Raw genomic sequence first — 12,435 nt, 5'->3', positions numbered from 1 at the left:
TCATCCCAGCTTGCCGAGTCCAGCGTTCCCTCCGCTCAAGCGTTTGTCCAACGTTGTGAGCGCACCTGGAGGAGGGTGAGGTCTGCACTTTGCCGTTACAGGGCACAGACTGTGAGAGCCGCCAATAAACGTAGGATTAAGAGTCCAAGGTATTGTTGCGGCCAGAGAGTGTGGCTTTCCACTCGCAACCTTCCTCTTACGACAGCTTCTCGTAAGTTGACTCCGCGGTTCATTGGTCCGTTCCGTGTCTCCCAGGTCGTCAATCCTGTCGCTGTGCGACTGCTTCTTCCGCGACATCTTCGTCGCGTCCATCCTGTCTTCCATGTCTCCTGTGTCAAGCCCTTTCTTCGCACCCCGTTCGTCTTCCCTCCCCCTCCCGTCCTTGTCGAGAGCGCACCTATTTACAAGGTACGTAGGATCATGGACATGCGTTCTCGGGGACGGGGTCACCAATACTTAGTGGATTGGGAGGGTTACGGTCCTGAGGAGAGGAGTTGGGTTCCGTCTCGGGACGTGCTGGACCGTTCACTGATTGATGATTTCCTCCGTTGCCGCCAGGATTCCTCCTCGAGTGCGCCAGGAGGCGCTCGGTGAGTGGGGGGTACTGTCATGTTTTGTCTTATATTGTCTTGTCATTTTGCTTTTCCTTCTGTTCGTTTTCCCCCTGCTGGTCTTTTTAGGTTCGTTCCCCTTTTTCTCTCTCCCTTCCTCTCTCTCTTCTCTCTATCGTTCCGTTCCTGCTCCCAGCTGTTCCTATTCCCCTAATCAATCATTTAGTCTTCCCACACCTGTTCCCTATCTTTTCCCCTGATTAGAGTCCCTATTTCTCCCCTTGTTTTCCGTTTCTGCCCTGTCGGATCCTTGTATATTGTTCACCGTGCTGTGTCTTTGTATCGCCCTGTCGTGTCGTGTTTCCCTCAGATGCTGCGTGGTGAGCAGGTGTCTGAGTCTGCTACGGTCAAGTGCCTTCCCGAGGCAACCTGCAGTTTATTATCGAGTCTCCAGTCAGTTCTCGTGATTACGAGTGAAATTGTTTTTATGCTTTATTTACCGCTCCGATTTGTCTAGGAGTATTGCTATTTCCTTAAACTGGATTAAAGACTGTTTTCGCCAAGTCGCTTTTGGGTCCTCATTCACCTGCATAACAGTCTGTGACATACAGCCCACTTGGATCTTCTTTGAGGAAGTAGGGGACTAGCAAACTGGCTGCAGTGATCTTCAGATGTTAAATTGTGTAATAAAAGACGGGATTAAAGTAAATATAATTAGAACGGCTGCATACTGTAAAGGCTACATGAGAAATGTCATGACAGATTTTTGGAACCGAGGTCAGAGGAGCAGACAGCCAATTACATAACTAGAGATGGTCTTGTTATGCTGCTGGAAATGTGATGGAATAAACAATGTGGGAATAAACTATCAAAGCCAGCAGAGTATTATGGTCTGGGTAGGCACAATGGTGTAAAAAGTTTATTAGTGTGTGAGTACTGTGAGTAGGAAAATGGAAGCCTTTATATATCCCTTCCCTGTCTGGTCTCTCAATGAGGAACACTTTTGAATGAGCGCTGTGCACACATCCATGTATTGCCAGGTAGTCAGGTACACTATATATACAAACGTATGTGGAGAACCCTTCAAAATAGTTGATACGGCTTTCAGGTGTATAAAATTGAGCACACAGCCATGCAATCTCTATAGACAAACATTGGCAGTAGAATGGCCTTACTGAAGAGCTCAGTGACTTTCAATGTGGCACCATCATAGGATGCATCCTTTCCAACAAGTCAGTTCGTTAAATGGATGCTCAGCTAGAGCTGCCCTGGTCAACTGTAAGTGCTGTTATTGGGAAGTGGAAAAGTCTAGGAGCAACAACGGCTCAGCTGCGAAGTGGTAAGCCCACACAAACTCACAGAACGGGACCGCAGAGTGTGAAGTGCGTAGCATTTAAAAATCTTCTGTCCTCGGTTGCAACACTCACTACAGAGATCCAAACTGCCTTTGGAAGCAACATGAGCACAATAACTGTTCGTCGGAATCTTCATGAAATGGGTTTCCATGGCCAAGCAGCCGCCCACAAGCCTAAGATTGCCATGCCAAGCGTTGGCTGGAGTGGTGTTGTTACGACTTCTACTGAAGTTGATGCCTCTCCTTGTTTGGGCGGTGTTCGGCAGTCGACGTCGCCGGTCTTCTACCCATCGTCGATCCATTTTTCATTTGTTTTGTCTCATTTTCCCACACACCTGGTTCTCATTTCCCTCATTATGTGTTGTGTATTTAACCCTCTGTTCCCCCCATGTCTTTTTGTGGTATTGTTTATTGTAAGTGCTTGTGCACATTTTGTTTGACTGGTGCGCATCGGGTTATTGTGCCCATACATTGGTTTTACTATTAAACTGCTCCGGCTATTATCAAGTTCTGCTCTCCTGTGTCTGAATTCCCTGCCACCAGATACGCACTCCTTACAGGTGTAAAGCTCACCGCCATTAGACTCTGGTGTCAAGTTTGTTGTATGGAGGAGACCAAGCCGCAGCGTGATATGCAGACATTCTTCTTTTAATGAAGGAAGAACACTGAACAAACTAACAAAATAACAAACCGTGAAGCTATATAAACGAGTGCTGACAGGCAACTACACATAGACAAGAACCCACCAATAGCCAAGGGAAAATGGCAACCTAAATATGATCCCCAATCAGAGACAATGATAAACAGCTGCCTCTGATTGGGAACCAATTCAGGCCAGAAACCTACATATGCCTAGACTTACAAACACCCTTAGACATACAAAAACCTTAGACAAGACAAAACAAGCATACCGACCCTCGTCACACCCTGACCTAACCAAAATAATAAAGAAAACAGAGATAACTAAGGTCAGGGCTTGACATCTGGATCAGTGGAATCACGTTCTCATGCTATACCATCTGTCAGTCTGACAGACGAATCTGGTATTGGCCAATGCCAGGAGAATGCTACCTGCACAAATGCATAGTGCCAACTGTAAAGTTTGGCGGAGGAGGAATAATGTTCTGGGGCTGTTTTTTATGGTTCGGCCTAGGCCCCTTAGTTCCAGTGAAGGGAAATCTTAACACTACAGCATGCAATGACATTCTAGATGATTCTGTGCTTTCAACTTTGTGGCAAACGTTTGGGAAATGCCCTTTGCTGTTTCAGCATGACAATGCCCCCGTGCACAAACGAGGTCCATACAGATATGGTTTGTCTAGATCGATGTGGAAGAACTTGACAGGCCTCCACTGTATCTTGACCTCACTGTGCTGTGTTGTTGTGCGCTGCCAGTCTCCGGCGGTGCAGGTGAGTTCCAATATGTTAAATCTGACATCATGATTTCGTCACTATCGACAATGACTAGTCAAATATCGACGATAGCTGTCAAACATCGTCGATAGATGATGCAATGGTAAAATCGCCCAACCCTACTGTTAACTCAATGCAGTGATTAGAGTGACATGGAGAGAGACAGAGTATGTTTGTGCGTGCATGGAGGTGCAGGATAGATAGAGTACAGAGGCAAGGAGAAGATGCCTCTGAACAAAGGGCTTAGTAAACAGGGGAATACCAAATGGCCTCATTAAAACAAACAAGCAAACAAGTGCTGGCAGGAAGACTAAATGAATGCTAAACCTTATGTTTCATCAGACCAAGACAAGAGGCTAATTACTGCTACACCCCCCCTCTGTCTACCCCTCTCTCGCTCCTCCTCCAACTTTCTCTCTTTTATTTTTTTCTATCTCTCTCCCTTCCCCTTCCCTTCCCTTCCTTTCTTTCTTTCTTTCTTTCTTTCTTTCTTTCCTTCTTTCTTTCTGTCATTATCTAAGCTGTAATCAGACACAATGTTCTTGTCATTCTGTCAGCAGGAGGTTGGTTTGTAGAGGGAGAGGGAGCGAGAGAGAGAAAGAGGCAATGACAGAACAGCTTGTGTCCAGCATTCTAATCTAGAATGATGGGTGGTTTTCACAGAGAGGTCCTGACATTAGTCCCCCATACCGCCTCTCTCTCCCACCCCCAGAGATTCCACACTCACTGCCCTGCCCACAGCTACCACCAAAACTCTGCTTTGAAAATCAACTTCATAATATCAGACAGGTGCAAATGTAATTGTGAGAACTACCGAAGTAAAAAGTAATGTACAGACCTTGGTTGTATGTCTTGCTATTTTTCTCAATCGAGCTGAAAGTCTTTCTTGTAGTGAATGATTAGGGGAGTTACGTAAGATTTATCAAGCAAGCCATGACATCCTTAAGGACACTGCTAGCAGAGCTGCTAATGCCTTGACAATTTATAATGAGCAATGACAACATGATCCTCAAATAAGGACTCACACCAGCTTGTAAGATGAAAGGGGAAGCTAACGCTTTACTAGCATAACGGCTCATGCTTTACTAACACTTAATTATGAGAAAATCAACAACAATATGCACAGTTTCTGAATGCTTCACACTGACATGTTAAGCATGCTAATGACATTACATTTACATTTACATTTAAGTCATTTAGCAGACGCTCTTATCCAGAGCAACTTACAAATTGGTGCATTCACCTTATGACATCCAGTGGGACAGTCACTTAACAACAATAGTGCATCTAAAACTTAGGGGGTGTGGGGTGAGAGGGATTACTTATCCTATCCTAGGTATTCCTTAAAGAGGTGACATCATGATGAAAGTCAAATCCGTCTAATAACTATGGTAGAGTTCAAGGTAGTTTATAGCGTTAGCCTACGTGTGTGTTTGAAACATTCCATACAAAACACCATTGTGATTATTGCTAGTTCTTTGCTCGTACTTCCTAATGAAAGAGAATCCCATACTCCTTACATAAAGGGTTCCTCCTAGACCTGTCAGAACTGGGAAGTAGCTACGTATTCACACCAGAATGTAAGATGAAGACAGGAAAGCTTGCCCTGAGCTGAGACAGCCCAATGAAAATTCCAGCCACTGTCAGTGCTAGGCTCTCTTTCCCAATTCAAACCTTCCTTTCTGCAAATTAAGCCGTGGCAGGTGGCAGCACAGAAGGGTCCTTCTGTAATTGTGTAGTACCGAAGAAACAGGGAGGAAGTCGATCAGAAACCTCATTTGTCCTCCACTTCCCTCACTGCGGTTGTCTCTGAAATTGCTCGGGCATCCCAGAGAGTCCAGTCTCTCCTCACTCTGTGCCTATGCGTCCTTCTCGGTTTGAGGAGATGTGGCCAATTTAAGAGCAGCACCAAACAGTCATGAGAAGGAGATTACCCGTTGACAGTCAAGAAGAGCCTCCACTCTTCTTCTACACAGGATGATTTTATCTTTATGCACAGTTTGGGTTTGTTCAGGTGGGATTGAGCCGGATATTGAAGACAGGCATTCACCCTCACACACAGACAAAGAGTCGGTCTGATTCTTCAGTGTTGAATGTAATAGACTGTGGGAAAGAGATTGAGTGAGAGAGGCAGAGATGGAAAAGAAAGGAATGAGATATTGGAGGGAGGTTCACATAAGAACCTCATGCATTTTCATTTGTATGCCTTTCAAAAAGGGAATATGTTTGCATTAATATCCTAGAGCAAGGACATAGAGAGGGAGAGGTAAGAATGGTAACAGTGGGTGTTTTTCTGGGACTGTGTGTGTTGGGGGGGGGGGTCTTTGTTTGTATGACAGTATGTGTTCCTGTTTATGTGCTGTTTGTGTACTGTATGTGTGCGGTATGGTGACTCTATACTCTCACATGTATAGGACCTATCTCTATATGCATGTACAGTAACAGTCCACAGTTTGGACACACCTACTAAGAGTTTTTCTTTGTTTTTACTATTTTGTACATTGTAGAGTAGTAGTGAAGACATCAAAACTATGAAATAACACATATGGAATCATGTAATAACCAAAAAAAGTGTTGAACAAATCAAAACTGGGTTGAGGTCAGGTGATTGTGGAGGCCAGGTCATCTGATGCAGCACTCCATCACTCTCCTTCTTGGTCAAATAGCCCTTAGACAGCCTGGAGGTGAGTTGGGTCATTGTCCAGTTGAAAAACAAATGATAGTCCCACTAAGCGCAAACCAGATGGGATGGCATATCACTGCAGAATGCTGTGGTAGCCGTGCTGGTTAAGTGTGCCTTGAATTATAAATAAATCACTTACAGTGTCACCAGCAAAGCTCCCCCACAACATCACACCTCCTCCTCCTCCATGCTTCATGGTGGGAACTACACATGTGGAGATCATTCATTCACCTACCCTGTGTCTCACAAAGACCAAAAATCTCAATTTTGGAATCATCAGACCAAAGGCCAGATTTCCACCGGTCTAATGTCCATTGCTCATGTTTCTTGACTTAAGCAAGTCTCTTCTTCTTATTGGTGTCCTTTAGTAGTGGTTTCTTTGCAGCAATTCAACCATGAAGGCCTGATTCATGCAGTTTCCTCTGAATAGATGAGATGACTCTGTTTACTTGAACTCAGTGAAGCATTTATTTGGGCTGCAATTTCTGAGACTGGTAACTCTAATAAAATGATCCTCTGCAGCAGAGGTAACTCTGGGTCTTCCTTTCCGGTGGCGAACCTCATGAGAGCCAGTTTCATAATAGCGCTTGATAATTTTTGCGACTGCACTTGAAGAAACTTTCAAAGTTCTTAAAATGTTCCACCATGACTGACCTTCATGTCTTAAAGTAATGATGGACTGTCACTTCTCTTTGCCTATTTGTACTTTTCTTCCAATAAATAGGCCTATCTGCAGCCTATACCACCCCTACCATCACAACTGATTGGCTCAAATTAATTAAGAAAGAAAGAAACTCCACAAATTAACTTAACATTTAACTGTTAATTGAAATGCATTCCTCATGAAGCTGGTTGCGAGAATGCCAAGAGTGTACAAAGCTGTCATCAAGGCAAAGGGTGGCTAATTTTAATAATCTAAAATATATTTTGATTTGTTTAACACTTTTTTGGTTACTATATGTTTCCATATGTGTTATTTCATAGTTTTGATGTCTTCACTATTATCCTACAATGTAAAAAATAGTAAAAATAAAGAAAAACCCTGGAATGAGTAGGTGTTTCCAAACCTTTGACTGGTACTATACGTCATACCTCCATTGTCTTTTCTCTGTGCAGGGTTTGCTGCCCACCCCCTTCTTCTCCCCCGGGCAGGGTCTGCCCCGCACCAGCATGCCCCAGCGCAGACAGAGTGAGTCACTAACCCCCCCCCCCCCCCCCCCGTTGCCTTGTCTGCTTCCATTATCCCCTGTCTCTGCCCCCCTTCTCTCCATCATTACTCCCTTCCTCTGTGTGATCTACCCATTGCTTTCATCAGTGAAGTGGATGAGTGATGTTCAGTTCATTCACCTGAACAAAGTGTGTGTAGGGAAATCAGTAGGTAGCATGGTTGAGTAAGCAAAAGCAGTGGGTAGTTTTTGTAAATTGACTTGGATCGTTATCTGACACATCTCAGCGTAAAGTAACAAGCCTAGCTAATTACTTGGATGAGTTTATGACACCCAAATCAAGACCTCGTCTTTTATCTACAGTACAATTACTACATGGTAATAGTGAACAGTTGGTTGTTTATCATTTACTTTAGCAAGTCCCTGAGACATTTTCATTTAAAATGAAGCAGACTAGCAATCACAGTGCAAATATTGCCATTCTGTCCTACCAAACCCCACTATTATGAATACGTTGTGTTCTGCTGATGAACTGAGGGTGACAGAGAAGAGGAGACAAAAAGAATGATAAATAAAGAGAGAAATGACATTCTTTTGATGTTTCTCGACAGGGCTCTGGTTGGGCATCATCCAAAGCATAACAGTGGGAATGGGGACGCATTTCCACAACCACGGCAGTCTATTGGCTGTGTTTAATTAGATTTGACAATAATAATGGGCAACCCCGCTGTCAATCAAAGGGGTGCATTTGTCGGGTTTGGCATCATTGACACTTCAAGGTCTTTATTCAGCTAGAGTCTTAGAACAGAGAGAGAGAGAGAGAGAGAGAGAGAGAGAGAGAGAGAGAGAGAGAGAGAGAGAGAGAGAGAGAGAGAGAGAGAGAGAGAGAGAGAGAGAGAGAGAGAGAGAGAGAGAGAGAATTATGCATGCAGTCATTAAAACACATGCATGCAGTCATTAAAACATGGATATTAGAGAGGAGATGTGTGGGTAGGAGTTAGGATGACAAGAATACAGTAGATGCACTGGATAGCCAAATGCCCTGGCTTCTGAGCTTGCACTGGATTGAGCTTGTTTGCAATGAACTATTTAACCCTTGAATTCAGGTGTGATGTAAGTGTGTCTGTCCTTTTCTGTGCCTGTTTGGGAGACTGAGTCAGTATGATGGAGTGGTCAAAGTACCCGTTTGTAAAAATGTGGATGCCATTGAAGATATCCTCACTCATTGATGCAATTGCTCCTTTTCAGCTACCCAACTCTACCAAACTCTGTTAACCCTGTTTTAACAGTGTCTGTGCATGCGTGCTTGCATGCATGGACGCGTGCGTCCTAGATGTGTGCGTGCATGTCTGTACTGTGCATACATGTAAATGTGTGTGTGTGTCTCTGTCAGTCTGCTTTCTGCTACTGTGCCTTATCTCCTATCTCTCTCTCATCCCATCTATAGAGTGATTTCAGTGCCAATTTGATTTGAATTGCATAATTTTGCATTTGTATTAGGACATTCATTTAATATTTGTGGATTTGTAATGTACAAATTTAATCATTGATTTCATAAATTGATATTTTTAGATAGCTCAAACGGTTAGTACATTGACAAGGAGGGTGGTCATGTGTGTTTGTGAAGCAGAGGTCCTGAGTATGAGAAGAGTCTTAGCACTTTTTCATAATTTCTTATAGCCAAAATTGTGGAAATGCTAGAGACTTCAAACAAATGTCTGTAGGGCTCAGCCTCCGGCATCCACCAAGGGCTCCCCTGTGCTGCACTGAAACAGCCCCTGAAAATGTGCAGTCTAACGAGGCAGAGTTGCCTCAGGTCTGAGACTCTGGGTTTGAGCCCAGGCTCTGAGCCCAGGCTCTGTCACAGCCGGCCGTGACCGGGAGGCCCATGGCGCGGCACACAGTTGGCCTAGCGTCGTCCGGGTTAGGGAGGGTTGGCCGGCAGGGATATCCTTGTCTCATCGCGCACTAGCGACTCCTGTGGTGGGTCGGACGCAGTGCACGCAGACTAAGTCGCTAGGTGTACGGTGTTTCCTCTGACACATTGGTGCGGCTGGCTTCTGGGTTGGATGCGTGCTGTGTTAAGAAGCAGTGTGGCTTGGTTGGGTTGTGTTTTGGAGGAGGCATGGCTCTCGACCTTCGCCTCTTCCGAGTCCGTGCGGGAGTTGTATCGATGAGACAAGACAGTAATGACTTACAATTGGATACCACGAAATTGGGGAGAAAAAAAAAATAAATATCAAAGACTCCAGTCACCCAAGCCATAGACTGTTCTCTCTGCTTCTGCATGGTAAGCGGTACTGGAATGCAAAGTTTAGGTCCAAAAGGCTCCATAACAACTTCTATCCCCAAGCCATAAGACTGCTGAACAATTAATGGCCACCGGACTATTTGCATTGACCCCCCCCCACCCCACTCCTTTGTTTTTACACTGCTGCTACTCACCGTTTATATGATATCTACCATATTGAAACTGAATATATAATTATTGAATTTGAATATTCAATTAAATTGAAAAAAACATTTAAACTGAATGCAATATTCATTCAGTTTCAAATCATGAAAGACAAGTTACATTTATGAATTCAATGATTCAACTGTGCATTACAAATACAACAATATTACATTCAAATTCAATATCCTAATACAAATTCAAAATGATGGAATTCAATTACAATTTGTGTTGGTACTGAAATTAGTCCATACCATCTCTCTCTAAATCACTGCCAAAGCGTGGTACAGTAAGCATTTCCCATCTCTCTCTAAATCACTGCCAAAGCGTGGTACAGTAAGCATTTCCCATCTCTCTCTAAATCACTGCCAAAGCGTGGTACAGTAAGCATTTCCCATGTCTCTCTAAATCACTGCCAAAGTGTGGTACAGTAAGCATTTCCCATCTCTCTCTAAATCACTGCCAAAGCGTGGTACAGTAAGCATTTCCCACCCTCTAACCTCTGCCATCACCCTGGGCCCTGAACGCTGGCATGGCACGATGACATGGCACGATGAAAGCATGCCAGTGTTGATGTGCATCTGCATGCTGTGGGTTGATTTTGGAGTCTACCTAGTGTTCTTGCCAGACCTGCGATAACTGTAGTTTTTAAATATGCTTTGTGGAAAGTAACTATTTTATGGGGGGGAACAAATAATTACTTTGGAGGTGACTATTTGAATTAAGATCCCAAAAATGGCTACTTTTGAAAACTATTTGAATACAGATCTCAGAAAATGACTACTTTTTCAAAAATATTTTAATACAGATCTGAGAAAGCAACTACTTAAGAAAATATTTGAATACAGATCTCAGAAAGGGAATACTTTAAAAAAATATTGGATTGAATGACTTTAACTAATGGTCGGTTGTGTCTGGAACAGAAACTATTGGATTAGCCTCCTTCAACTAAAGGCAGGGCTGTATCAGGAACTGCATAAAGAGATTGAATAGAGTAAAAATGTATATTCCATTCTATCTGACAGAAGTTCATATGTGATGTACACAATATATTTATATCTCAACATTCTCAGTGAATTGATAGTAATGTGTTTATTTTTGTTTTTCATCCATAGCCACAAATACAGCCTTCCAGCCCCAACCACCACGAGCACCTCACCCAAGAAAGACTAGTAAAAACAGCCCACACCGAGGGCCACAGTGACCCCCAGAGAGGGAGGAGGACCAAGGAAGATGGATCCCACTGCACAGACTCTGACCCACCCACTGGAAGCCCGGCCATGGGTGTGGACACTCCACCAGATGAATTGAGTGTGCTGCTTAGCACCCAGCTCAACAAACATATCAGAGAGTGGCCTGGAACCACCCCCAGTCCCACCCAGGGGCTTGCTGCAGCCAGCAGCCCAACCCCAGGAGCTCTGTCCAGGCCAGAGGGAGGGCAGCGAGCCTCTCCATTGGGGCCACAGGGCCCTGGCTGCCCTCGCATCCTGCAGCCGCCACGCCTCCACAAGCGTGTGTCCATCCCGGCTCTGCCTCAGGGGGACACTAATGGCTCTCTTCTTCGATCGGAGTCTTCAGCGCTGCTGGCCAACCACAGGACCAAGCAGCTGTCGCCTCCCTCCAGGGGCCTGGCCTGCTTCAATTCTGGTCCCCAGGCGGTGAGCCCGTCTCTGGACCACGGGGTGCTCACTAAGCCCCGCACTCTGGGGGTCAGAAGGGACCTTGGGAGAACCAGCCCTCCTAGCCCTAATCTGGAAATGCCAGACCTGGGACTGCTCAGAGCCAGAGTCCTGGTTCCCCCCAGCCTCCCACGCATCCCAATGCCAAAGATCCACTGAAGTGTTCATATAATCAAACATGACATGTTATATACTGTATAACATCCCTCCTCTTCCACCTCCTCGTGGTTCCTGCTCACCATGTGTGTGTCCATATGTGCGTGTGCCCACAGCTCCTTATGGACATTCAGGAACTGCCCTTAACTGTTGTTTGACCTTCTTCTGAACTGAACAGAATATGTAGCATAGTCATGTCTTAAAATTTACTAAATGCAAAGGTACAGTGCACATCTATTCAAAATGGCACCTACAGGTTATGACTGAGATACACTGAAGGACTGTTTTATCCTTTATAAAATGTCCAGTCACTTGCTTAGCAGCCTTTTATTGCACATTGTCTTATGCAGAAAAAGAATGACTAACATTCATAGTTTCTCTTTGCTAATCTCTCACATGTACTGTACATGTTTTTTAAAAGAATGTTCCACTCAACTCTACTCAAACTCACATGGGTCCTTCCATTGAAACAGCAGCACATAGTTTGACTATAGGCTTACATGACCTCAGAAATGTTAAATTCCTCCCAGAGCATAAAAAATGAATGAAAGAAAAAAAGCAGATTGGTGAAAGAAATAAGGAGTGGAGTTTTCTGCTTAAACAGGGAAATGAGTTTAAAGAACAATCGTTCACTAGAAAGTTTAAAGTATTTCCTCTAGAGCATGTCCTTCCACTAAACTCCCTGATGTACCTCTTTCAGACAAAGTGACAAGTACCAATAAACTCCCTGGTGTACCTCTTTCAGACCAAGTGACAAGTACCACTAAACTCCCTGGTGTACCTCTTTCAGACCAAGTGACAAGTACCAATAAACTCCCTGGTGTACCTCTTTCAGACCAAGTGACAAGTACCACTAAACTCCCTGGTGTACCTCTTTCAGACCAAGTGACAAGTACCACTAAACTCCCTGGTGTACCTCTTTCAGACCAAGTGACAAGTACCAATAAACTCCCTGATGTACCTCTTTCAGACCAAGTGACA

General features: G+C 44.3%; 1 protein-coding gene across 2 annotated transcripts in view; it reads left to right on the top strand.

Moving 5' to 3' along the window:
• LOC124038282 overlaps positions 1-11,894 on the top strand; it is a 139,715-nt gene extending 127,821 nt beyond the window's left edge. For both annotated transcript variants that reach the window (XM_046353946.1, XM_046353945.1), the window contains one exon: positions 10,735-11,894. In XM_046353946.1, the coding sequence (XP_046209902.1) occupies positions 10,735-11,457 (723 nt within the window). In that variant the 3' untranslated portion in view covers positions 11,458-11,894. The remainder of the gene's footprint in view (positions 1-10,734) is intronic.
• Positions 11,895-12,435: the final 541 nt, after the last annotated feature.

The sequence above is a fragment of the Oncorhynchus gorbuscha genome, linkage group LG06 (genome assembly GCF_021184085.1).
Source record: "Oncorhynchus gorbuscha isolate QuinsamMale2020 ecotype Even-year linkage group LG06, OgorEven_v1.0, whole genome shotgun sequence".
Taxonomy (NCBI): Eukaryota; Metazoa; Chordata; class Actinopteri; order Salmoniformes; family Salmonidae; genus Oncorhynchus; species Oncorhynchus gorbuscha.
This window is presented reverse-complemented; position numbering and strand designations above follow the sequence as displayed.